The following is a 27,461-nucleotide window of genomic DNA, read 5'->3' as shown; positions in this document are numbered from 1 at the left end:
TGGCATTTGGGATAAATGAATTCCTGCACTTACAGCTTTAGGCTGAATTTACCACAGCACAGAAGGGCTCCAACTGGGGAGCTGGTTGTACAGGCAGAAGCAGTCACTGTGCTGGGCTGTGCACAGGTTAATGAGTTGGGTTTTCCTCTTTTAGTCCAGCTAGAAGGTTCGCACAAGTCCTTTGGAGGGAGAGGGATGGAGCAGCTCACATCTTACACACACACAAGCCACCTTACTTGATAACACACTTTCCTGCACATCCCCAGTGATGCATTGAGGGACTGTGGCAGGCTGGGGAGTGATGCCTGAGTGATGTCCAGGCAGGCTCTGCCACCCTGCAAGAGGGGCTCTGAGGAGGGGACACCCTGTGCAGAGCTCTCCTGAGGCTGGCTGGTAGGGGACCACCAGGCAGGTGATAGGGCCCTCATCTATAGTTTACATTCTCCAAAACCGTTGCAGCTGGTTGCAGTGTTCCCATTGGCATCCACAGTGCTGTCTAAACTGCTGAGAAAGGTTTTCCATTAAATTTACCCATCTCTGCTCAGTCACAGCTCTTGCAGCCCTGCTGCTGAGAATCACAGAATCCCAGAATGGTTTGGGTTAGAAGGGACCTTGAAGCTCACCCAGTTCCCACCCCCTGCCACGGGCAGAGACACCTTCCACTAGAGCAGGTTGCTCCAAGCTGCATCCCACCTGGCCTTGAACACTGCCAGGGATGGGGCAGCCACAACTTCTCTGGGCAACCCATTCTAAGCTCCACTGGAGATTCATTCTTAATGTGTTTCTTTTGCAAAAAGGGCAGAAGCAAAATTACTTGTAATCCATTGACCCACTCTAAAGTGTTTCATGGTGTTTTTCTCCTTCTGTGGCAGTGAAAATGAGCATTTGAGACCAGCTGCACACTGGATTGTTCTGGCTTCTGATTCTTCCTTCTGTATTAACTAGGGATTGCCACAACACTTGGGTTACAACTTCTTCACAGTTTGTCTGTGAAGTCCACCATGCTGACTGGAAGATGTTCCCAGTTAGAAAAACTAGTTTGATACTTTCCTGGTTTAGAATCATAGCCTGCCTTTAAACTGTGCAGTTAGTTATTTGCCAGCTGCTCACAGAGCCCTGCATCACTTTCTCCTGAGGATCTCTTGAATGCCAGGGAGCACCTCCAGCTCCTCATAGCTGCTTACTTGAGTTTACTGTGAAATCTCAGCAAGTTAAAGATTTTATGTGTATTCTCTGTTATATTTTATTCCAGCCCTGTGCTCTCCCTCTTCCAGCAGTTACTGGTCAATGCAGCAAACCTTTAAGAAGACCTTTTAGGAACACCTTTTAAGAAGTTCTAGTCCTTTTTCTGGGCCCAGCAGAGCTGATGATCTTTAGGAAATCAGAAGAGGCTGGGGGTTCTTTGGGGGAAAATCCAGCATTTTCAGTTAGATAGTTGTAGTGTGGTGGCTTTGGTTGTACTAATGGGAGAACTGGTGATATTTTGAATGAAGTTCAAATAACATGCACTGGGTTTTGTTGTGGGTGGACTAACAGAAAGTGAGGTGGTGGATTCCCAGCTCCCACAAGCACAAAACTCAGTTAAGAAATGAGGTGGCAAAAGCATCTTTGGCCAGGCTGATTCACACAAACAGTAAATGATTCTAAGTGGTAAGTGGAGTGTCTCTGGGCGGGACAGTGAGCTTGTCTTAAAACTCTAGCAGTGTTTCAGTCAGGAGTTGAAAGAGGTTTTTCCTTTGGGAAGAGATTGTTGAGCGTCACCTGGAATCTCTTCTGCCCCAGATTGGGAGTAAACTATGTTCTTCTAAAAGGCTCTGCAGCTGCAAACTGGAGGTGTTGCTGCTGCAGCCCAGCCTTCAAGGAAGATTGCAGGAAAAACCTGCTTTTAATGTGGGGTGAGTCCCTTCATTCCTCTGTCATGGTATGAGCCATAGTTGTACCTATTGGTATCTGTGTAGGTGCAGTGAAGTGTTAGATCATTAGAGCATCTCCAGAGGAGGACACTTGGTCTTGTTCAATAACCCAAGATGTAGTATTGGCTCTAGCATCACACTGAGAGCTGGAACCTCTCCAACCCAGATCCTAGAAGGCTGAAGGAGGAAATAGTCTCGTAGTGCCCTTACTTCTGTAAGGTTTTGCTCAAATCAGCCTTTTTGAGGGGGGTGACCCTCCTGTCCCTGCCCAGGCATTAGGGCAGAGTATTCTGAGGGTTGGCAACTGCAAAATTGTCTCCTTTTCTCTAAAAAAAGACTTACACAAAGCCAGGAAGCTCCTGTGCTTACAGTAGTAAATATTGATAGAGCCTTGTTAGCTTGAGCTATTTAAAGCCATTTTCTTGAGATACTAATCTGTTTAAAGGGAGAACCCAAGAGTAGCACGAAGTATGTATCTCCCTTGGCTTTCTCCCTTTCCTAATGCCACTTCCAGGTCCCTGCCTTGGCCTCCTCTGTTGAGTTTTCTTGCTGCTGCTCATGCAGATGCTGTTTGGGGGCTAGGCAGAGCCACAGATTCCTAATAGGAAGGGAGACAGACAGCCTGATGCGAAGTAGTGTCAAGTGCTGGAAGGAAATGGTCCTTTCTTTTGGAGCAGTTTTACTTTCCCTGGTCACATCTGGTGTAATGTTTGGGTGAAAGTTCTAACCCAGCTAAGGTTGGGTGTGGGGTTTTACACCTCATGATGATGCAAAGTGTGATGTGCTCCCCATGAGTAATTTGGAAGAGGTCAGAGTTTCCTATAACACATTCTCCGGATTCCCATGGGAAAATGGCTTGCTTGCTTGATTAGGTTTGGAACTGGCAAAAGAAATAAAGGTTTGGAATTCCTTGGAGTGTTGCCCAGGAGTGTGAAACCCGGCTCTGCAGAGAGGAATCAGGTGTCTGACATCAGGCTCAGTGACAGCAGATCTCTTTGCAGAGCACCCTGTGCCAGGTCAAGATGTGGGCTTGAGATGGCATCAGCTCTAGTAGGAGTCTAAAGCAGGGCTGGAAAACAAGCAGAGTTTTGCTGGACTGTTCAACCTGAGAGAACAGCCCAGACTTGTTTTCCAAGCCTCATTCATTTTGTTGCATCATGCTAGGTACTGGTCCACAAAGAGATGGGTTGGTATAACGTAAGCTTTCAGCTCGCAGCCCAGAAAGCCGATCATATCCTGAGCTGAATCAAAAGGAGCATGACCAGCAAGTCGAAGGAGGTGATCCTGCCCCTCTACTCTGCTCTTGTGAGACCTCACCTGGAGTATTGTGTGCAGTTCTGGTGTCCTCAACATAAAAAGGACATGGAACTGTTGGAACAAGTCCAGAGGAGGGCCACGAGGATGATCAGGGGACTGGAGCACCTCCCGTATGAAGACAGGCTGAGAAAGTTGGGGCTGTTCAGCCTGGAGAAGAGGTGGCTGTGTGGAGACCTCATAGCAGCTTTCCAGTATCTGAAGGGGCCTATAGGGATGCTGGAGAAGGACTCTTCACTAGGGACTGTAGTGACAGGACAAGGGGTAACGGGTTAAAACTTAAACAGGGGAAGTTTAGATTGGATATAAGGAGGAAGTTCTTCACTGTGAGGGTGGTGAGGCCCTGGAATGGGTTGCCCAGGGAGGTTGTGAGTGCTCCATCCCTGGCAGTGTTCAAGGCCAGGTTGGACAAAGCCTTGGGTGACATGGTTTAATGTGAGGTGTCCCTGCCTATGGCAGGGGGGTTGGAACTAGATGATCTTAAGGTCCTTTCCAACCCTAACTATTCTATGATTCTATGGTTAAGCCTGTCTGCTTTCCCTGCAGTACTGCATGCCCCAGGGGCCAGGCAGGGCTATGGAGGTGGCTGCTGCTGGCCACTGACTGTTTTGCTGGTGCTGCCTCTGCCCCAGGAGCATCGCATGGGGTTTGTAGCAGCACATCTCTTCTGGGGGATAAAAGCACTTCCTGGCAGAGGATGAATGTCAGTCTTGCAATGTCAGTCTCGCAATGAGCTGTGCTGCCAGCAAGCAGAGGTGGTCCTCAGGTGGGAGAAACCACAGAGAAAACTACAGAAATGAAATGTTACAAACTTCCCTTTACTGGTATCTGGGCTGCTTGAAGTGAAGAGGCAGAGGTGCAGCCCTGGTGCAGCACAGGCAGGGCTTCTTCTGCCAGCACTGTCATGCTGTGCAATGGTGGCTTGTAGTGGCTGCTATGGCCCTCTGTCCCCAGCCATGCACCTCCTGCTTCCTCCAGGTCACATACCCACTCTTCTGAACATAAACATCACTGTGAAGGACATGAAGGCCTTCTGCTATGCCTCTTTATTTTCCCGGTGTGTCTTTGGAGTGAGGAGCAGTTGAGTAGGAGGTCAGGAAGTTTTTCTGCTGGTTGCTTGCATAGGTCATGGTGTATTGTCATGGCCAAACAGCAGAGTTGCTCTGTATGTGGTGTAGTTTCAGATGGGCATGGAAAAAATGGGCATTTAAAGCATTGCTGTGGTGACTGAACTGTGTATTTGCAATGGGGAAGCCCTGTTCCCAATGGGGATATAGGTTCCATGCTCACTGCCCAGCCTAATGAGTGCATTTAAGAGGTAGAAGCTAGCAGCATGTGCTTGAGCCCAGAACCTGCCGTGTGTTGGGCTGCATCCCCAGAGCGTGAGCAGCAGGTCAAGGGAGGGGATTCTCCCCCTCTTCTGCGCTCTGGGGAACCCCCCCCCTGCAGTCCTGATCCAGCTCTGGGGCAGCAGCACAAGAGGGATGTGGAGCTGTTGGAGCAAGTCCAGAGGAGGCCATGGAGATGCTGGAAGAGCTGGAGCAGCTCTGCTCTGGAGCCAGGCTAAGAGAGCTGGGCTGGTTCAGCCTGGAGAAGAGAAGGCTTCTTAAGGGGAGACCTTAGAGCAGCTCCAGTGCCTAAAGGGGCTACAAGAAAGCTGGAGAGGGGCTTTGGACAAGGGCCTGTAGGGACAGGCCAAGGGGGAATGGCTTTAACCTGCCAGAGGGGAGACTGAGATGAGCTCTTAGGCAGAATCTCTTCCCTGTGAGGGACAGTTTTGCCTGAAGGATAGTCTTGCATCTGAAACAGGGCAGTGGGCTCAGTTAGCTGCTTCCCTAACAGCCTGTGCTGGGAAATGATCCTGGTTCCGGAACTGGAGGGGGAGATGTGTGAATGCTCCCTCCTGCTTGCAGTGCAGGCTTGCTCCCACTGCTGTTCCCCATCCTGGGGGATGAGGTAGGTTTATATCCTCCTGCAAATAAATACAGATCATTCACTTGTCTCCAGAGGAAGATAAAACATAAACTCTCTATTTTCTGTGCTAAAGCACTAGAAATAGTTGGAATTTAAGGTAATTGTCTTTATTGCCTTTTATAGCACCCTGTGAAGGCTGAAATCTAATTTGTGTTTCACTAACAGGGAGCTCATGGTGATGACTCAGAAAAATCCTTTTGCTTTATTGACAAACGTGTATGTTTTGTTATCAGGGCAGTATTCTCCTTCCAGGAACAGGGAAGTGCATGCTGTAACACAGCCATGGGTTTTTATTAAGGATTCAAACTTTGATATCAGTTGGCAAGAGGAAAAATTAGAGTTGATCTAATCAGAGTGGAGCAGCTCTGCTTTATTAAAGATGATTCTAAATGAGTTTATCCTTTAGTGGGTGTGCAGTGATGGTGTACATTGCTTTGTTTAAGCAACTGCAATGCTCTTGAAGCTTCTTTACTGGAGCTTGCAGAGAAGATGCTTTTCCTGGACTCTTGGTGCCCTGAGGCCGTTTCTGAGCCCAGGCTGTAAGGAAGGAGATGGGAGGTTGTTCGCAGTTTGTAGCAAACTCTTGTAGCCAAGATGTTGGGAACCTCTTGTGCAAATGAGCTGCTTGTTGGCGCAGCCTGTGCTGTGGTTTGGAGGGTCTGATGCTACTCTGGTACTGTGGCTCTATGAGAAGCCATTGTCCTGCTACCGTCTTAGCCACGATGTAGGGGAGTGCTTTCTGTGTTAACTGACTCTGTAAGATACCCAACAAAGAGCTGCCTGCAAGAAGAACCTCTGCTCTGGAGCTAGGCTGAGAGAGCTGGGCTTGTCCTCTTCAGGCAGTGAGAGCTGCTCTAAGGTTTCCCCAGAGCCTTCTCTTGGTTCTGGGGAGACCTTAGAGCAGCTCCAGTGCCTAAAGGGGCTACAAGAAACCTGGAGAGGGGCTTTGGACAAGGGCCTGGAAGGACAGGCCAAGGGGGAATGGCTTTAACCTGATAGAGAGGAGACTGAGATGAGCTCTTAGGCAGAAGCTCTTCCCTGTGAGGGTGCTGAGGCGCTGGCACAGGGTGCCCAGAGAAGCTGTGGCTGCCCCATCCCTGGCAGTGTTCGAGGCCAGGCTGGAGGGGGCTTGGCGCAACCTGGTCTAGTGGAAGGTGTCCCTGCCCATGGCATGGGGTTGGAACTGGATGAGCTTTAAGGTCCCTTCCAGCCCAAACCAGTCTGGGATTCTGTGAAGAAACAGCATGGGCTTTCAGTTTTCCCACCTCCCAGAATGTCCTTTGACTCTTTCAGGCAGTGATGTTTGTTGAGATGGTGGCTCTGCAGACTAATTTTGAAGTTGTGCTTCTAAATTGTTGGTTGGCTCACATAGCCTCCCTTCCCCCTCCCCCCCCCAAAAAAAAAAGTCTGCAGTTTAACACTGTCCCTTTGGATACTGCTGCAGATCTCCTACAGCTCGAGTCCTGAGAGATTTTATCCAACAATGGAGAAGTAAGAAGTAATCTAGGGTTTAACTGTATTTTTAGGGAGGAGGGATAGAGCTCCAGAAGAGTAGTCTTTGTCTTGAAGCAGAGCTCTATTTCTGTCAAGTGTCTGTAGCCCTTCCCAAACACACAATAGAGAAAGGGGGAGAAAACACCACTTTCTGTAAGCACAGAATGATAGACTTGGATGGTCAGAGCAGATCTCTTTTCCATCTCTGAAGACCTACTCAGTGTTTGCTCAGCTTTTTATTGGTTTCCTTTCAGGAATTGACTACAAGACCACTACTATCTTGTTGGACGGCAGAAGGGTCAAGCTGGAACTCTGGTGAGTGTTTCTGAGCTGCTTTGGCTGCGAAGGCAAAGGCTACGGTGCTGCTGTGGGATGTTGAACTGAGCTGCAGAAAGCTCAGAACATCCCAGGTGTGCAGTGAGGCTTGCTAGCTGCTCCCACCAGTGAGTTACATGAACAAAACAAGACCTCCTTCCATTGATAGAGTACCACAAACTTCATGCTGTTCTTTGGAATAGTCCAATTTCAGTCTTTCTCCAACATGTCCCCATACAGCTCTCAATCATTACGGGAATGGTACTGTTTCAGAAGCAATACTGGACTCTCTTGATATCCTAGGATAGAGAAATATAGACAAGAGAAGGACGAGAAAACAACAGGTGGAACCCTTAGTTCCTTCACACCTGGGTGTTTCTCAGTGACTTCAGTATTAAAGAGCAGTGACTAGACCTCACAGTTCATGTCAGAGTATGGCAAAGCCCTGGAGAGCAGAGTGACCTGACACTGGGATGGAGGTGGGAGGATGCTGCATAGGAGGATAACACCCCTGCCTTATCTGTGGGCACCGGAGGGAGAGCTGGAGTCCTCCTGGCAGAGCACTGTCTGAGGTTTAACCTGCTGAGAAGCTGACACAGCAATCCTGGAGCTGGAAAAGGATGGGCAGCCTGCCCCTATTGTGGGTTTCACCTGGTCTGCTAAGGAATGACACAGGCCCTACACTGTGAAGTTAAATAGTCCTTTTACCAATGCTTGTATCAAGTAACAGGAATACTAGTGATCTGTGTGAATTGTTCAATAGGAATGAACACCATGGTCTCAGCCTCAGCTGAGAGAGGTGAGGCTGGGTATAGTATTATGGTTTAATTATATCCCTGCTTTCTGAAGCTGAATGGCCTCATTTTTCTTACAAAAGAACAGAAGCAGCTAATTTATCTCTTCTAGCTTATATGTTTATGTGTGTCACTTAGATGCTTTTTCTCTCTCTTGTAAGATCACAGAAGATGTCTTTTTTTAACATTTCAGCCCCAAGTGTGTGGTTACTGCTTCCCTCTTGAAACCTTCTTTTTATACTGTTAATATAATCTCTCATGATTACTTTCCTTGTGCGACCCAACACTTGATTGTCAGGGAGAAGGAGATGTAAGCACAGACTGTGAGATTGATATATAGAACCAATAATATGATCCCAGAAAGCTTTAGATCTGAAAGAATGACTACCCTGAACTTGGGATCAGAGCCTTTTTCGTATAGCTGGTGCAACTTTGGAGCTGAGGGATTCATTAGGCTTCTCAGAGGCCGTTAGTGTGGTTTTTTAATATCTTTTCCTGTCCAGTGAATAGATATGACAAACATCATCATGTGTCTTGGATTACCCTGATGCATTTCTGTATATAGAGGTTAAACCAGTGTGCTGGGCCCTGGCTTGCTGTCCATATGTTCCTGCAGGCACTGGGAGGTGCTGGTGTTGTAGTCAGAGTTACTTACCATGTCAAGACCTGCAGTCAGGACAAAGGATAGTAACTGAATAGTCCTTTACTGTCACAGTGGGCTAGAAGTGCTGTTCCCTAGTCCTGTTCCTGAGCTCTCTGCAGGGTGTGAGTGACCAGATCTGTTGGAGATCTGGGTATAGAGATACTTCATTTAATTTTTTGTTAATATGTGCTTTGAAAAATAAGTGGAACTATATAGTGCAAGACAATTTAAACAGGAAAACCCCACTTTAACCTGACAGAGGGGAGACTGAGATGAGCTCTTAGGCAGAATCACAGAATCCCAAGGGTTGGAAAGGACCTCAAAAGATCATCTAGTCCAACCCCCCTGCAAGAGCAGGGTAACCTACAGTACATCACACAGGAACTTGTCCAGGCGGGCCTTGAATATCTCCAATGTAGGAGACTCCACAACCCCCCTGGGCAACCTGTTCCAGTGCTCTGTCACTCTTACAGTAAAGAAGTTCTTCCTGATGTTAACGTGGAACTTCCTATGCTCCAGTTTACACCCATTGCCCCTTGTCCTATCACTGGATATCACTGAAAAAAGCCTAGCTCCATCATCCTGACACCCACCCTTTACATATTTGTAAACACTGATGAGGTCACCCCTCAGTCTCCTCTTCTCCAAGCTAAAGAGACCCAGCTCCCTCAGCCTCTCCTCATAAGGGAGGTGTTCCACTCCCTTAATCATCTTCTTCCCTGTGAGGGTGGTGAGGTGCTGGCACCGGGAGCCCAGAGAAGCTGTGGCTGCCCCATCCCTGGCAGTGTTCAAGGCCAGGTTGGATGGGGCTTGGACCAACCTGCTCTAGTGGAAGGTGTCCCTGCCTGTGTCAGGGGGTTGGAACTGGATGAGCTTTAAGGTCCCTTCCAACCCAAACCAGTCTGGGATTCTATGAATTTCTCCTGTCTAGAGCAGTTATGTTCATTTTATTCTAGGTTAGCTGTTCTTCCCAGCTAGGAGAGGTCTACAGTCCCACTCTGACTTTAAACTTCCATGGACTGTAGGGAAATAGAGAAAATCCTTTGCCCAAGGGATCAGAATGACTTGTATCCTCATATATTGTAAGGTAGTGCTGAAGCGGAGTTGTTTTGGTTTATAGCTTCTCCATGAGAAGCATGATGACATTGAGGACCTCTGGAGTGTGACTATAACCAGAGGTGGTGATGAGCCCACTGGGTCTTCCCCTAAAGCACCATGCAGAGCAGTCTGGGTACCATGTGTGTTCTACAGATTTGTGAAGATCCACACTGAGTTTTTTGTTTCTTTTTGTTCAGGTCCAACAGGAGATGTGCAGTTTGGGATTCGACTCTCCAAATTTCATAACTGTAACTTTTCTTTGTTGCAGGGACACATCAGGGCAAGGAAGATTTTGCACCATTTTCAGATCTTACTCTAGAGGAGCCCAGGTAAGTCACTCTGTGCACTTGCTTTTTCTTTAGGCTGTAAAAATCTTTCATGCCATAGTGAAGAGCTCTGAAGAGGAACATATCAATCATCGAAAGAATGGGATCTCTAGATGCCAAGGGATACTGCGTGTCATCTTGCTGCCTGGAATTCTCTCTTTATGAAATAGTGGGAGAGAGGAGAGGAAATGACCTCCCTACACTCCTACAGGAAAGGGTTGTTACAGACTGTATTCAGTATTAATTTCTAGAGAGGAGCTGAGGCTATGGGGTTATAGAGGACGAGGCAATTGGAGCTCTAGATCTGCCTTAGCTTTAGTGTGGGAGCTCATGCTTTCTGAGGTTTGTCAAATTAGTTTAAACATGACACTGGCTTTCCCAGTGGAGTTCTTCCAGCCTGTGTTGCCTTCATGTCAGTTCCAAAAATAGAGTGGCTCCTACTGGCATGTTTGGTGCAGACTTGAAACTAGAGCAGCTCAATTAGATTGTGAAGTATGTGCCTTAAAGCATGAGAGAGAACATTACATGTTGAGTTTCTCCTTTGGGCCCTGCTCCAGAATAGCATCTAGATTCTGAACAGCCGAATCTCATGGTCCTCTGAAAATCTGCTCTTGGGTAATAGTGCTTTCTTACAGTTTAATGTCATCCTCTTAGTAAGGATCCCTCCAGGATAAAGTCTCCATAAGTTAAATGAACTACTGTATTTTCCCTTTTGTTTCCAAATGTGAAAACTTTGGAGCAAATTCCTGCTCTCTTAGCCACTAAGAGTCAGAAGCTATATAACAGCCTGCTGACTGCCAGTGTCGTAGTGGATTCCCAGCCTTTTGGAAACATTGCCACACCTATTCAAGCTCTTGTCGGTATTGCTCTTGGCTTTTTGCTCTTTGTAGCTGTGGACCTTTGCTTTGCTAACTGACAAAATGCATCCTGCTCTCAAGGTTTTGTGCAAATTCCCTTGTGCCATAAACATGAGAGCACTTCACCTGGGATGGACTGATATCTCCTCCAGTGTATCAATTGTTCTTGTTTGTGCACATCTCTGGTGGTGTGGGTGCCTTAAGGCTGCTCCTTTGAAGTAGAGGCCGATTTCCTAGTGCTTGCAGAGGTGCAGGACCAGGAGTGTTGGAGCGTTCCTTCTGCAGTGGGAGTGTATGGGACCTCCCATTTGCATGCTTGGTCCCTTGTGTGAGTTTGAGCTTCCCTCTGCCTTTAATACATCTCAGAAAAAATCTAGAGCTCCAATCCTAATATAAGCTGTGGTCTGGAGACTGTGTCCCTTTCCTTCTCAGTGAGAAATGAACAGAATTGGTCAGTGGAGTTTTCTGATGACCACAAAGCTTCTGTCAGTCTTCTTCTGAGACCTGTATCACATGCCCAGATCAAACTGGCTTCCCATCTGCTGTGTCCAGAAATATCATTTTAAAGCTCATATCATTTGAGAGCAGTGTTCAAGGCCAGGTTGAATGGGACTTGAAGCAACCTGGTCTAGTGGAAGGTGTCCTTGCCTGTGGCAGCAGGTTGGCACTGAATGAGCTTTAAGGTCCCTTCCAACCTAAACCAGTGTTTGACTCTGTGAACATCTGCAAACCTTGCCTGGTCCATCTTGCCTGCTTGTCTTTCCCAAGGGGTCTGAGAGATGTTCTCAATAACCCTCCTCAGCCAGGCAGAGGGACCTGTAACCCAAATACTTTACAGCTGAATGCTAGAGGATGGAGCTTGCTTGCACAGTTAGGTGTAGCTTATGCCTTTCCCTCAAAGCCTGCATTCTGCTTAACAGATGCCTTTTCCAAAGCACCACTGTGATGCCTTAATCATGATTTTTTCCAAAATAGTCAACCTTTGCCTTTAAACCCAACAAAATAGCCCTAAACAGCAAGCAGGAGGAGGGCGAGTTCCTAAGTTAGATGTCTCCACTGCCCTCTGAAAGTATTCATGAAATGAGCACAGTAAAAAGTGAGTGCTTCTTAGAATCATAGAATAGTTAGGGTTGGGAAGGACCTTAAGACCATCCAGTCCCAACCCCCTTCCGTGGACAGAGACACCTTCCACTAGACCAGGTTGCTCCAAGCCCCATCCAACCTGGCCTTGAACACTGCCAGGGATGGGGCAGCCAGAGCTTCTCTGGGCACCCTGTGCCAGCGCCTCAGCACCCTCACAGGGAAGAACTGCTGTCTTATATTTAACCTGAACTTTCCCTGTTTAAGTTTGAACCCATCACCCCTTGTCCTGTTGCCACAGTCCCTGATGAAGACTCCTTCTCTGGCATCCAAAGCCTCTTGCAGGCTAATGACCAGGGTCCTTGTACTGTCTTCTTCAGGTGGGTTGGTAAAATGTTTCAGCACCAAGTGACTGGCTCCCATGTGGTGATACAGCAATACTCCTCTGTTAGCAGGAGCACAGATACTGTCTCTCTTCAATAACTCGCCACATCTTTCAGTGGATGAGGACAGTGTCGTAATTTAAACTCTCCATGGTTAAGCAAAGCAAGAGGACTGTTTTGCATATCAAATGCCTTTGTGACTGCAGGAATGGACACCAACACCTCCAGTTATTTTCAGTGTGCAGTAACTAACTTCTGGCACAGCATTACCATAAGGACAACTTAACCCAGTGTGGTGTCAGGGGAAAGGAGATAAAATGCTCCCGAGTTCTCTTATTTCTTCAAGATGTATTTAATGCTGCTTGCCCACTTCTTTGCTTCAGCTGTCTGCCTTCCTGTCTGCTGTCTTGGTGTCGTCAGGCGTCAGGACTTCTGCTGTAAGAAACCTGATGCAAATCCAGTTGGAGGCAAGAGAAGTTGTGATTTTATTTTTTTTTTTTTTTTAACATAACAACCCAAAACCTCAGGAAGAATAAATATTGCAGAGAAGAGAGGTGCCAGGGTGGGAAAAGCTCTATTTAACTTGCAACAAGAATGTACAAGAATGGCTTGGTATCAGCTGACTATGAGCACCTTCACACTGAAATTAGCAGAAGGTTCTCAGTGAGTAGAGGACTGAGACTCCGAACTTAAGGAGCACAAGGGGAGCTTGAAGAAAGTGTTTCCAGAGAGGAGTTTGGCAGATTAGCTGTGAGAGGAGGAGGCCTCAGCATCCTGCAGCCCTTACACGGGTGGCTGAGAGCAGGGTGCTTCTCTCAGAGCAGCCAATGCTTAAGAGAATACCTGGTAGGAAAAGTGCCTCCAAGTAAGGGAAGCACACTTGACTTGCACACATTGTTTCTCAAGTGTAATGATAAAAATTGAGCCTTCTTAAGCAAACCCTGGTGGCGTTGGGACACGTAAAAAGTTACCAGGCAGGGAGCAGACCTTCTTGGGAGTTCTGTACCCCCAGCACAGCCTCATGCATTGGTAAATCATCCCTCCTCAGTGAACAGACTCTTCTTGAGCACCTCAATGCCTTCCCCAGCGTAGACTCCACACCACTTGCCTGGCTACATGTGGCTTTCATGTTCAGCAGAAACATCTTCCTCTTGAAAACAGCCAAAGTTAAACAGCTTCACTGCTCTGGATAAGCTGGCTTCAAATGAGGATTGGTCCCTTCTTTCAGCCATGCTTGCCTCAGGTTTTGCTGTGAGGATCACAGATGTGTCCTGCCTTCCCTCCCTGCCCTGCGTGGCTGATCTGATCACATCGGAGATACAATGAGCTCTTTGGCTCAAAGGCAGAGAGGCTTGTGGTGTACTGGAGTGCCTGGGACCATACTCCTTTTCTCTTCTTGCTTCCCTGGGATTTGAGTTGCTGCTTTCTTATCACAACTGCTTTCATGATCCCTTTCCTCTTAGGGTCTGCTGGGCCAGCAGGTCCTCACCCCATTGCTTTGGGGTCTCACTTCAAGGCAAAAGAGGAGCAGTTGTGTTTGGGATAGCAGAGCACTGGGCCTCTAGGCACTGGTGGGGCTGGTAGACTGCAGGACATGTTGTGGTGACTGCAGAGTCAGGGAGGGTGAAGATGGAAACCCAGTAGTGTTATGACCTGCAGAGTAAACTGAAGAAGTCTGGAGCTTGCTGTGTTGCAGAAGGATTTTTATTTTCATTGTCACAGCTCAGGGTACGGTGAAGGGTATTTAGTCATGCTTGAAGGTGCTTCAGGAATCTTTTTGTTTGCTCTTGGACTTCTGCTCTTTGGCTTCTTCTGCTTGGCTTTAAGGTCTCTATCACACCAACAGCAGAGCTGGCTGCTGACCTCAACTGTTGGTGCAGCTGTGGCTCTTCTGGTTGCTCTGAGCAAATACAAGCTATTCCAAGTCATCACAGAGGGGAGAAAGGTATGTGGTGATACTCTCTGATCCAGCAATGAAGAAGCAATGCTAGAATCATTCCTGATGTCCTCATGTGCCAGTGATTTAAACAGTTTCTGCAAATGTGTCTTGCCACCTCTTCCCAGATAGTGTGAAGATCCTTTGTGAATAGATTTAGACGATCTACAGGAATCATTGGAATATACTCCTATCTTAGAGCTAAGCTGCAGAAATAATGAATATTGTCGAGTTCTGCTTAGGCAGGTGATGTGAGTAGCTGCTGTTTGTCCTGCTCAGGGCTTTTAGTATCCAGGAAGGTGGTGGCTTTTCTGGCAGCTCAGCAGACTCTTGAGATGTAGGCTCTGCTCTACTTTAAGGCTTTAGTAGTTGATACCTTACCTGCCTCAGGTTGTCCAGCTGTTGGAGGAGCCTTCCCTGCATGCCAGAATGGTTATCAAAAGCTCAGTGATAAATAATTGCCCCTCCAATGCATTAGTCCATTGGGATATGGTTTGGCAGCAGGATGTACGTGCCCATGAGCCAAGGCCTGAGGTGCCAGCTGGAAAGCCCTGACCAAGCATCGCTCTGAAAGAGCAGGCAGGATAGACAAAGTGTTCTGGTTGCTGTCAGTGCTGGATCTTGTTTATGGTTTATCTCATCCTGTGGGTCAGAGAAATCCAGTCTAAGGGGGGTCTGACAGGCTTCTTCAGCAACAGCTTTTTTCCATTAGTGGAGAATACCAGTGAGTGACACTTTCCTGGCCACTCTGGCATCTGCCGTCATTGAGCTCAGGTCTCTGGCAGTCGCGTGAGTCCTTGCTTGCTCACAGCAGTGTTCTTGTGTGCTTGTGTGAGTTGCTGGAGATCCAGCTCCTAAAGCATTGGCGAAGCCTTTTTGGAGAAGCCTGCTTTGCACTGATGGGTGAGCATGCTGCTTGTCCCTCACCTTTAAAAATTTTGTGCTTGTAAGCCTGGTCTAAACCTGCACCAAGCAGATAGAGCTGATGCTTCCCACATACACACCTTGATTGTGTGGGCAAATCTTTGTAAGCTCCTGCTGAAAGCAAGTTTGGGTTTTGGCAGAATAAGCATCCACGTGTGCTGCTGGATACAATGATACTGGCTGCCAGTATAAAAATGAATCACCTGGGACACAGTCTTGCCATAATGATTGGTTGTTAGGCAGAAGTTCTTCCCTGTGAGGGTGCTGAGGTGCTGGCACAGGGTGCCCAGAGAAGCTGTGGCTGCCCCATCCCTGGTAGTGCTCAAGGCCAGGTTGGATGGGGCTTGGAGCAACCTGGCCTGGTGGAAGGTGTCCCTGCCGTGGGTTGGAACTGGATGAGCTTTTAAGGTCCCTTCCAGCACTACCCATTCCATGATTCTGTGATCTCTTCATGTTTCTTGTTCACTACACTTCATACACATGTAGGAATTCCTGTTGCTGGTGTGCTTGGGGCCATGCTGATCCCAGTGGTGTGGAAATGAAGCTTGAAAATCCAGTTGTGAAAAGATCTGAAACAGGCCTGGGGACAAGTCCAGTCAGTCTACCTCCCACAGAGGCCTATAGGCAGGTTGAGGAGATAAAGAAGAAAGGCTGTTGCAGGGCTGGTGAGGAGTCCACAATACCCTTGATCTGAGAACCTGAGTGTGCAGCTTCTCACTTCCTGCTGGTGAAACCCAGGGTACATAATGCTTACAAAGGTGCTTTGTGAAACTCGGAATTGAGAGGTATGGAGATGATAAGGTGTTGACAGCCATCTAGGCACTGAAAGAATAATTTTGGCTGCAAATGGGAACCTGTTAATTTGTCTAGCTGAGGAAATTAAAATTCTGTGCACATTATTCCAAGGAAGACTTTGCAAAACCTGAAAAAAACCCCAACAGATCTTACTTGGAGCTGTATGCAGCAATGGAGCCAGCTCCCTCTCTACAAGCACATCTGTGCTGTTCCCTCTAGGGGAGAAAATGGTCATGACAGTATATATGGGATGTGTGCTCTGGAAACGTGATGTCTGGAACATGCCAGAACTACTTGGAAGATGTATGAGGTTATCTGGCATCACCAAGAGCTCTTTTTAAGACAGCTTCCTCTGTCCTCTGTGGAGTTACAGTAAAGCTGGTCTAATACCCATGCTGGAGAGGATGAGGACAGCAGCAAGGCATTAGACAACTTGGCCATGGAATCTTCTCACCTTTGGGAAGCTTTCCTTGACAATCTTGACCCTAAATGTGCGTGCATGGGGCTGTGTTATGACTTGGAGGGTAAGCTGGCAGACAGCGAGTTCCTGAAGTCGTGGTCTTGACCTTGCACCCTGCTTCTAGGAAACTTGGGCTGGGTTTTTGCTGATGTTTTATCCTTCTTCCTATTTAAAGAAGATCCAGGCAGCAGCTGCCAGCAAGCTTAAAAGCTCTCTCCTCCTGGAGCACATTTTCTGTCAGAAGCAGTCTTCACAACCTAGGCCTTGGGTCTGTTTCTCTTGGCTAAAGGAACTTGTCAATCCAGAACTGAGATAAGCAGACTTTATTTCACTTGCTGGCTGTTTGTCTTGGAAGGGGGTCACCACACCTTCTGCTTTGTTATTTCCTGACTCTCATTCATTCATATGTGCAGACTTGGAACCTGGAAGTCAAAATAAATACTACAACAATTGAAAGAGAGCTCAGAGTCTCTCTTTTTTTTTTCCTTCTTCCCCTCCTAAAATGGTCTGTATCCTGGTAGTGGGTATTTTGTGATTGGGTTCTTGGTTTGTGGAGTTTTTTAATTCTGAAAAATCGCTTCTTATTTTTTCCTATTTAAGCTTAGGAGAAACTGATCCTCCAAACCAAACCCAACCTCCCATGCTGTCGTGGTGCAAACGGAGCCACACAGCTTGTCCACTCCCTCCCCCTGCCTTTTTTTATTCCCTCTTTCTTTCCTTCTGCCCCCCACCCCGCTCCCGGAGGGACGAAGAGGAGAATCGAGAGAATGTAACTCCCATGGGTTGAGATAAGAACAGCCCAGTAACTAAGGTATAACACAAATCACTGCTGCTACCACCAATGATAATAATGATAAGAGAAAATAACAAGGGAAGAGAATACAATACCACTCGCTGAACGAGTTTGATTTTTTTCCCCCGCCCTGAAGAGAGCCCATACGCTTCCGGGTAACTCCCAGTTACCTCCCTGGCCATGACGTGCTGTGGTATGGAATACCTCTTTGGCTAGCTTGGGTCAGGTGTCCTGTCTCTGCTTCCTCCCGGCCTCCCCTCGTCCCTGGCAGACCATGAGGCTCACAAAGTCCTTGGCCAAAATAAACATTACTTAACACCAATTGTTTTTAATTGTTGCTGTCAGCTCTGTTCCCAGGCCAAAAGTCAAAACACAGCACTGCACCAGCTGCTAAGAAGGAGAAAAACTGACTGGTGCTGCTAAACCCAGGACACATGCTTTTTGAGAAGGCAGTGTTTTGACTGTACTAGAAATGACAGAGCAAAAAATTCTGGGCTCCAGGCTTTTCTTGGAGGAAACTGGAGATGCATCTGCTCTGCCCATACCACAGATACTACTGCAGTTATGAGAACTCACTGTTAGGGTGCTCAGAACAACCTCAAACCCAAACTTTGAAGAGCTGGCTCTTCAAAGATGAAAGCCAGACCACCACGTGTGGCTTGCCTTTTGTACCCTCTCCCTTTCCCCTTTTTTTCTATGTTTGAGCCTTTGTGCACATGGTAAAGGTGCAGATGCAGAGAAGTTGGGAGAGCCAGCAAGGACAGAAGCAAGCTCTGCCTGGAGAGCAGCTGCCCTGGATGGATAAAACCCCAGAATCAGAATTGTTCTGACCCAGACTTTTCAGAACAATAACACTGGGCAGGCTTTGTGAGAGCTGCTTGTTCTGAAAGAGCTGTGAGAAAGGCAAACAATGTCCAGGCACACCCAGTGTGTTCAGGGAAAGGTTGCTTTTCCAGTCGTGGGGAGCAATTTCAAGTGCTAGCTTGAGACATGACTTTATTATGAAGGTTCAAGTGCCTTTGTGGCTCATATGTCCTGGTAATTATTATTCTTGTGTTCTCCACATCTCATGCTGATGATTATTTTTTCATAAACCTGAGGTATATAACGTGCCTGATTCTATATAGGCTTCCCCCAGGTCATCACTGACTTTGGCAGCAGCGTTGGCAGGAGGACTGGGTAGTTTGTGATTCCCATCTGTGTAGTGGATCTTCCATTTCGATGAATAAAGGAGCAATGCCACTGCTTGGAGGGTGCTTGACAGTCTCTGCCATGTAGCAGGGCAGAAGCTGGGTATATCTAGGCATGTCCTAGGGAGAACTAGGCTGCCGGCTGAGACTTTCCTTTGCCAGATTAGTGTCTCTTGCTTGCTCTGGGGACTTGCCATAGGGATGGCTGTTCCTGGAGGATACCCCTGATTCAGAGAAGGCTGGTTCTGTTGAACTTGCTGCTAAATGGTCTGTTATCCTGGAGTCCAGCTTGGGCTGGTTTGGTTTGCCCTTAGCTTAGTCTCCCTGCTGCTGGGTTTCATCCTGTGCTTGTTCCCAGCCACACTGCCACCTCTCGCAGTGCAAGATCATCTGTTCCTCTGTGGTTCCCATTTCAGGGCATCTTCCGCAGAGTAACCTTGAAGCACCTGTTGTCACTTGAAATGTCCTTGATTGCAAAGAAGGGACTGACAACAAGTCAGAAAAATAACAGGAGAGCTGCAGGAAGGCTGCTGCTTGAGACAACTCTCTATATGTTGTATGTGCCCAACTGGTCCTGAGAGGCATCTCCTGATGTGCTGGATTGTGTGCCTGCAGGGCTGTGCACAGCCTACTTCCCTTGTGTCTGTCCTCAGAAGTACTTTGGTGCAAGGAAAGCTTATTTGGTAGGAATTGCTGTGGACCTGTGTGGTGGCCAGCAGTGTGTTTGTGGTCCTGAGTCCTACTAGCCAGACTCGGGGTGGAGGTGGAGACTCTCCAAAGTGCTGCTTCATGTCATCACAAGCACAAACTTCCCTGTCCTGCTTCCCTACCCTTCCAGCTCATTGTGCTGCACCTTGAGAGTGTAAGGGAAGTAAGCTGTGGATGTGGGTGGTGTTCAGGAAAAATCGATGTGGGCCTGAGGGTGCTGCAGAAGAAGGGCACAGGGCAAGGTCCTACAGTGAGACCTTTGCTCTGACCCTCTGGGATGTCCCAACGTTGCTGTCCTGCCTTCATTCTCTGCCAGTGTGGCAGTGATAGCAAAGGGATGACAGAATGAGACAGGTTCTGGAGAGGGAAAACCTGCTGAAGATGGGTGTGCTTCATTAGCTTCATCATATTGTACTGCCATCCCACCACTGAATGCGTAAGAGGGAAAGAAAAAGACTTGTTTCTGCCTCTGTGAGTTTGTATTGGATTTGTGACAGGAGGAGGGTGTTGTTTTGCTCCTCCAGATACATAGTCACCAAGGCAGTTCCTCCTCCTTCACAGAGACTGCTGCTTTCAGAATGATTTGGGGGATGTTCAAGCCAAAACAGGAGTAAAACATTCCCTAATAGCTTGGGACAGTGTTAGTACAGACCTCTTGTCTCAATTTTTGCCCTAGCAACCACACAAATAGTGCATCTGGAGCAATGTTCTGCCCCTCAGCCTTCTGGTTCCTGCATAGGGAGGTGATGTCCCTTTCATTTTGTCTGCTATGAAGCTTCCTAATTGCTCCTGGTTTTCTTTCACCAGGGCATTCTCTTGGTTTATGACATCACTAATCGCTGGTCCTTTGATGGGATAGACAGATGGATAAAGGAAATAGATGAGGTAAGTTGCATTGAAGAACATGTGCAGTGGTCTACAGCAAACATCTGCGGAGGTATCACCTGAGGTGCCAGCTCTGATGTGGGGTGCTATGGAGAGGAAACGATGGCTGCTCGATAAGAAGCAAACCAAGAGGGTAACCTTCCACCTCTGTGTGGTAGAGTAGTCAGAAAGAGCTTGGGAATGGTCAAGTGAGATGGGAAGTTTCCCTCTAAAATGGCCGGGGAGGGGGGATAAATTAGTCTTCCTCATCATGGGAGCTCCTCGGTCGCAGAGCAATTCCTGTTTCTTTGCCCTTCACTGCTATTACAGGTCTACTGGGTGTAGGCCTCCCTTACGAAGGACGAGCCATGATTTCTCCACTTCTTTCCTTTTTTAAAGCATGCCCCAGGTGTCCCTCGGATCCTGGTGGGAAACAGGCTGCACCTTGCCTTCAAGAGACAAGTGCCCACGGAGCAGGCCCGGGCCTATGCAGAGAAGAACTGCATGACGTTTTTTGAGGTCAGCCCCCTGTGCAATTTCAACGTTATAGAGTCCTTCACAGAGTTGTCCCGAATCGTCCTCATGCGCCACGGCATGGAGAAGATCTGGAGACCCAACAGAGGTCAGTAGTGAGGAAGATGCTCCATGTGGGGAAACAGGAGAGCTGAAATGGGAGGGATAGGGCTGTTTGCTTAGGTGGGAGGTGTGTTATTAGAAACTGGGGGATCTGTGAAAGCACCTGACATGGAGAAATGCCTCTGGTCAAACAAGTTGAGGCTGAGCCACAAGAAGCTGCCTGTACTGGTGCAGGAACCCAGCAGGCAGTGGTAAGGGATGGGCAGCTCCAGAGGGTAGTTGAGCATGTCTGGGATCTGAATTGCTCCAGGGTACCCTGCACCTCTCCACTTACTCTGGATGAGGCTGAGTGTAATTAAGCTCCAAACTTGAAAGTACTTCAGTCAAATGGCTGTGTGGGATGAATCCAAGCATAAGTACCTCTGTCCCCACCCTTGCCTGAACCTGTGTCTCCTGTTTTGGAGGGAAGGGGAAGCAAAGTGAGCACAGGGAGCTGAAAGGGACTGAATCGCATCCCTTCTGTTGGCACGCAGCAGTGTGCTGGAGCATTCTGTATATCCAGGTGCATGTGCTGCAGTGTAGCAAGACTATGAGCAGAGTTCATGGTACCCCCCAGCCTGCTGGTTTTGGAGCAAAATAGTCTCGGGTCCCATATTCCTGGCTGGAGGTTGCAGTGTGCCCCACTCCTGGGGTGACCTGCACTCTGGGGTGATCTGCCTTCATATGCATCCTCAGCTCTTGCTCACAAGGGAGGGACAATCCTGATTGCCAGCCCCAGTCACCAACCCTTCTGCCTAGGCCCCTGCCCTTGGCCTGGCTGCCATGCCACTGTCTCCAGCCTGATGAGGGATGGTGAGCAAGAACTGCGTTGCATTCACAGACCTTTCCTGAATCACCCTCTGAGGCAGGACTTGTAACTGCTGCCTGCGGGGGGCAGAGGCTGCTTGCTTGGGGGTGGGCTCCCTTCTTACAGAAAAGCTGCAGCCCTAATGGAGTAATCAACATTGTTCAGTTCTGCTTAGGCAGGTGATTTGAGTAGCTGCTACTACAAAGATGCTCTGAGGGCTGGAGCAGCTCTGCTCTGGAGCCAGGCTGAGAGAGCTGGGCTGGTTCAGCCTGGAGAAGAGAAGGCTCCTTAAGGGGAGACCTTAGAGCAGCTCCAGTGCCTAAAGGGGCTACAAGAAACCTGGAGAGGGGCTTTGGACAAGGGCCTGTAGGGACAGGCCAAGGGGGAATGGCTTTAACCTGCCAGAGGGGAGATTGAGATGAGCTCTTAGGCAGAAGCTCTTCCCTGTGATGGTGCTGAGGTGCTGGCACAGGGTGCCCAGAGAAGCTGTGGCTGCCCCATCCCTGGCAGTGTTCAAGGCCAGGTTGGACACAGGAGCTTGGAGTAACCTGGTCTGGTGGAAGGTGTCCCTGCCCATGGCATGGGGTTGGAACTGGCTGAGCTTTAAGGTTCTTCCAACACAAACCAGTCTGGGATTGAGTGACTGTGGGCTGCCTGCCTGGGGGTGGCCGTGTGGGTTTCACTGCAGGCTGGAGGTGGAAGCGTGCCCTCGTGTGGCCGCTTGCTAGGATATCCACTCCAGGCAGACTTCCCAAAGCAGGCTCACGTCATGTACGCCGAGCTACGAGGACGCTAAAATGCCTGAAAGGGCAGAATCCTCTTCTGGCCCCGTGGGATCTCTGTTGCTGCAGGCGCTCTGCAGAGAGCCGGCTCCAGGCTCTGTGGCTGCTTCTCCTCGAGCAGGTCCAAAATGAGACTGTTCTGCACTGGGACGTGCTGAACCTGTTGCCTCCTTCCCTGGGCATGTCCTTTTGGTTGCCAAATGACAGCTTGAGAATCCAAGTGCCTGGTGGGATTCCATCCAGAGGGACCTGAACAGGCTTGAGAGGTGGGCCAATGTGAACCTCATGAAGTTCCACAAGGCCATGTGCAAGGTCCTGCACCTGGGTTGGGGCAATCCGCAGCACAAACACAGGCTGCGGGAGACTGGATGGAGCAGCCCTGAGGAGAAGGCCCTGAGGATGTTGGTCAATGAGCAGCTCCCCATGACCTGGCTTCAGTGAGCGCTTGAGCCCAGAACTCCCCATGTGCTGGGCTGCATCCCCAGAGCGTGAGCAGCAGGAGAGGGAGGGGATTGTCCCCATCTGCTGTGCTCTGGGGAGACCCCCCGCCTGCAGTCCTGATCCAGCTCTGGGGCAGCAGCACAAGAGGGATGTGGAGCTGTTGGAGCGAGTCCAGAGGAGGCCATGGAGATGCTGCAAGGGCTGGAGCAGCTCTGCTCTGGAGCCAGGCTGAACTGACTTGTTCAAGGCCAGGTTGGATGGGGCTTGGAGCAACCTGGTCTACTGGAAGGTGTCCCTGCCTGTGGCAGGGGGTTGGAGCTGGATGGTCTTCCTGGTCCCTTCCAATCCTAACCATTCCAGGATTCTGTAAGTGTGAGCAGGGCTCTGGTTGCCCAGGCACTGTGTAGGGAAGAGGGGTGGCAGTGTCTAAGCCCTGTGTTGACACCAAAGCTGGTGTCTTGCAAAATATCTCAAACGGCAGAGCTTAGCTTGGGTTTCCTGTTTTTTATCAAGTAACCTGCTCCCTGTTACAGGCTTTTATTTAGCGAGCTCAATCCTTATTACTGTCTCCCCCCAAAGGAGCAAGAACTGTGCAGCATAAGGAATAGTTGTGAGGAGGAGGCAGTCCTTGAAATCTCTTGTCCCTTGACTGTTTGGTCTTTCCTTCCACCAGTGTTCAGCTTACAGGACCTGTGCTGCCGAGCCATCGTCTCCTGCACCCCAGTCCACCTCATCGACAAGCTTCCCTTGCCCGTCACCATCAAGAGTCACTTGAAGTCCTTCTCGATGGCCAACGGGATGAACGCAGTGATGATGCACGGCCGGTCCTACTCCTTGGCCAGCAGCGGTGGGGGGAGCAGCAGCAAAGGGAACAGCTTGAAGAGATCCAAATCCATCCGCCCGCCCCAGAGCCCCCCACAGAACTGCTCACGCAACAACTGCAAGATCTCCTAGCAGGATGGACACCCTGTGAGCTTCTGCCATGTCCGCACCCACCCTCCGATGTACAGCTCTTTGCACACTGACCCCTTTGCCACTGGATCCCTCCGGATGGGCCACGCTCACTTTCCCGATGGCACACACCAGAGTTAGGAATGTGCTCACGGTTTTGGCTTCGCATAGGAAGCGTGGTGCCGGCTGGATCTCACAGCACTGGTGGGGAGAGGATCTGCCAAGTGACCCTCCAAGAATGCTTTTGGGCTTTGCCTCTTGGCCTGGTGTGGAAAATTCAGCAGCTGCCGGCTTGGGGAGGGGGGAAGGGGAAAAAAGCTCATCCAGGCTCAACGGAGAAATGGATTTAATGGAAGATTGAGAGGCTTAAGGGAGTAGGCAAGGAGAGTCCGTGCTGCAGTTTTAACTCTTGGACACCTGAAGAGATTGCTGGTGCAATAGTGATCACTCAATGTAGGGAAAACAAAAGAGAAAAACAGGGACAGAGGACTAATGACAGTTTTCACCGGGATGTTAACCTGCTGTTGCCAAAAACCGGAAGGAAGACAAGGCAAGAGTTGGCCAATGAGAAGGGGAGGGAGCAGTCCACTTGCCTCCTTCATTTATTTATGTAAATATTATACATATATATATATCACTTGTTTTTTAAGGTTTTTTTTAAGAAGCAGTCAGGGAGAATTTTATGCAGCCATGTACATATGAGCACTGGATTAACTTTCCCAGTGTCAGCAAAAGGGCAAAAGTGGAGGATTTCCAAGCAAAAATACCCAAATGCTTTAAGAGACTTTAAATCACCACCTGGGCTTGTGCTTGGCAGGGGGAGGGGGCTTAAATACTACGTATGCAGAAGGAAAGAACAATTTGTGTATAACCTGTCCCAAGCTGCTTTATTCCCATCAGTCCCTAAAGTTTCCGAAGGCAGGGTGGGATGTGAATGGCTCGAGGGGCAGAGTGAAAAGGCTGAAGTCTCGGCTTGTTTTCAGCAGCTCTGAGGTCAGACTGATGCTGTGCTCGCTTTGCACCTTCTGACACATGGATGATGGGGCTGAGGAGCAGAGGCTGGAAGGATCGTGCCCAAAGCAGAGGAAAACCACTGAATTTTGGCCCTTATTGCTGTGAAACCTCAGCCACCACTTCCAAAGCCCTCTATCCACAACACCCCCATGCACCAGCCCCACAATCCTGGCTGCTTCTTGCTTTGCTTTTCCAAAGATGCTCTGCCTCTGGTAGCATTGCTGTGGCTCCTCCTGGATGAAAGTGGGGAAAGCACAGAAGCAGCTTTTCCCACTGGAGCGTGAAGGAGCAGGGACTCAGAAAAGCTGAAAGGTTTGTGTGGGGGAGACCAGCGAACCCCCAGCTCCCATCTTGGCAGAGTTGCTTGGTAGCCCCAGGGCATTGGGAAAGCAAACTGCTTTGTTCTGGATTGTGCTCTGTGGCTCGTGGTGTGCACGTGCTGTGGGAGATCTGTCAAGCAAGTGCAGTGTGCGTCCCTGGCTTCATCCCATGGCTGACCTGGGCTGGAAACTCACCTGGAGCCTTGCAAACAACACCTAGCCTTTATTGCAAAAGCTTGGCAGTGGGACTGAGCGATCCTTGACAGATCCTTGTAGGCAGCCGAGACGTGTAGATTGTAAAGTGGTAGGAAGTGAACTGCTTTTCCTTTTGCTCCTCAGCGATGAGCCTGGCTAATGCAGTGCTGCTATCTCCCTCCTGGTGTTAGCAACTCCTCAAGGCCTGGCCTGGCTCTTTTCCACCCCCAGAGCAGCTTGTTGCATTGCACGGGCAGAATGAAGCCGTGGCGGCTCCTGCACGGCCGATGGACCCGCTCTCTTCAGGCAGCAGGCAGGGGCACATCCCTCCATAGAGAACGTCTCCTACCCCGAGCAACCTGGAGGTGAAGGAGCCTTCCCCTCCCCGCTCTGTAGAACAAGATACAATAGAGGGGTCAGGCCTCTTGGCTCGTCTCTAGCGTGCTTTATTGCCCAGCTCAAATGAGCGAGGAGAGAATTAAACCCTAGGCAGATGGAGGGGGGAGAAGAATCCTTTGTAGTGGTGGTTTGGCTCCAGAGCAAAGCCGCAGCCGGGCCCAGCGCGGTGGCACAAAGGCTGGGGGATTTGGAGAACCTGTCTGGAGTGGCCGGCACCTGCTTCCCACCACTTGACACGCAGCAGAAGACAATCGCTGGCTCAGCAGCCTGGGGATATACGGCCAACAGGTGATGGGCACCACAGGAGCAGGGTGACTTCTGGAAAACAGCACCCTGGGCTTCCCCCTGGCAGGGGGGGCAAAGAGGGATGAAGGCTTCCTCCTGCACCCGCAGAGCTGCTGCATGGCTGGAAACGAGACGCACCGCTGCTTGGTTTGGCTTTGCCACGTGTGGCACCTCCGCACACCCCTTTCCCTGTGGTTGATTTCTTGTTTTCCCATCCCATAAGGTCTCAAAGGATCCTGGCTGTAGTGAGGAGGGAAGATCCACCTGGAGCAGTTGCTCAGCAAAAACACTTTTTTTGTTGCTGTTGTTGTTAATTTAAAAGGAAAAATTGTTGCATCTTATGTCAACACTAGTCTGTAGCTGCTCTCCAACACTTGTACCATTCCTGAGTTGGGTTTGGGGGGGTTTTTTGGACTGTCCTTATATTTTTTTTATTCCTTTGTACAGTCAGTGTTGTTCAACCGATTCTACATGCGTTTGTTTTGTATAAATTAAAGTCTTTTTTGTTGTTGTTGTTTTGAACTACCCGTGCTGGAGAAGTCGGATCAGTTTTGGGGCGGGCTGGGAAGAGGTTGAAAGGAAAAGGTGGGAGTTGTGCCCAAAGGTGGGGATTTGGGGCTGCTGCAGTGCAAGTGTGTGTTGCCACTTCCAGATCATCCATAAAGCAACTTGGGCTACAGTTTCTGGGGCCTCCTAAAAGTCGTGATTCCTGGGCCTGGTGGGGTTTTGCCCTTCTCTGGTCAAGCAGAAGCTAAATCTGTTCTTACTCTATCTGACTTTTTCAGAGAATGGCTGAGGCTTGGATTGCGGAGCTCTGAGGCAGCGCAGACAAGTAGGCAACACATTTAGTCGTGTAGGTGGGTGCAGCTTGTGTGGGGCTGTGCTCAGGCCTGGGTACCCAGGGACAGGTTTTGCAGCCCCAACTGGAACAAGCTGGAAGCCAGCCCGGGATCAGCGGGGCTTTGAAATGGAGAAGGTGCCATGGGGGGCTCAGAGCACAGGGGAGCCCCAGCCCAGGGGCTTTGCTCCTGGGTGCAGGGAAACCTCCTCCCCTGATCCTGTCTCTGTGCTCGCAGCCCACCTCCCCTTGACCTCCCCTTTTCCTGCCCGCTCACTTCCCTGGGATCAGATTTTCCACTTCGTACCAGACCGGCCATGCTTGTTTTAACAGCTTAAGCAGTAATTGCCAGGGCTGGGAGGGGGCAGGGGGCAGATGAGATAGTGTCTGCAGCCTGGAAAACCCTGGGGCTAAGGTGAAAGCCTGGTCAGGGAAGAGCCTTTTTTTCCCCTTTCCTCTTTTCAGGGGGGTTCTGGAAATGTCTGTTCCCTCTTGCCAGCAGACACAAAGGCTGTGTGTGGTTTCAGGTGGGTAAGGACAGCTGGGGCCAGTTATGCCAGAGCTGCCTCTGTGGAGGGAGAGAGAGCATTCCACAGCCTGAACCTGGGAGCAGAGGCTGGGAGAGCTTATGGGGGTCCCTGATCCTTGGGGAAGGAGCAGGTTGCTCTGGGCTGCTTCAGGTCTTTCCTTGTTGAGTGTGCTCCTCCCAACCCACCTTCCATATTTGAAGGTATCGGGTTGGTCCCACTGTCCCCTGCAAGGGTTGTGCCATGCAGGGTCAACCACGGGTCCCATCACAAGGAACAGTGACCTGCACCTGATGGCACCTGAGATGCTTGACAATGTGGTTGCACTTGCCCATGGGCACACCGGTGGGGCAGGAGCCCTGTGAGGCCCAGGGAGGGCTGTGGCAGGGTGCCCTTTGGTCCAAGACAGGGTGCTGAGCACTTTC

At 49.4% G+C, this 27,461-nt stretch overlaps 1 protein-coding gene across 1 annotated transcript in view; it reads left to right on the top strand.

Moving 5' to 3' along the window:
• The window catches only part of RAB40C (RAB40C, member RAS oncogene family), a 39,239-nt gene extending 13,046 nt beyond the window's left edge, over positions 1–26,193 (top strand). Inside the window, exons 3-7 of the mRNA XM_065683621.1 lie at positions 6,950–7,010; positions 9,814–9,874; positions 19,805–19,882; positions 20,261–20,483; positions 23,181–26,193. Of these exons, the coding sequence (XP_065539693.1) occupies positions 6,950–7,010; positions 9,814–9,874; positions 19,805–19,882; positions 20,261–20,483; positions 23,181–23,461 (704 nt within the window). The 3' untranslated portion in view covers positions 23,462–26,193. The remainder of the gene's footprint in view (positions 1–6,949; positions 7,011–9,813; positions 9,875–19,804; positions 19,883–20,260; positions 20,484–23,180) is intronic.
• Positions 26,194–27,461: the final 1,268 nt, after the last annotated feature.

Source organism: Lathamus discolor, chromosome 6, assembly GCF_037157495.1.
Source record: "Lathamus discolor isolate bLatDis1 chromosome 6, bLatDis1.hap1, whole genome shotgun sequence".
NCBI lineage: Eukaryota > Metazoa > Chordata > Aves > Psittaciformes > Psittacidae > Lathamus > Lathamus discolor.
The sequence above is the reverse complement of the archived record's forward strand: the minus strand, read 5'-3'. Positions and strand labels throughout refer to the sequence as shown.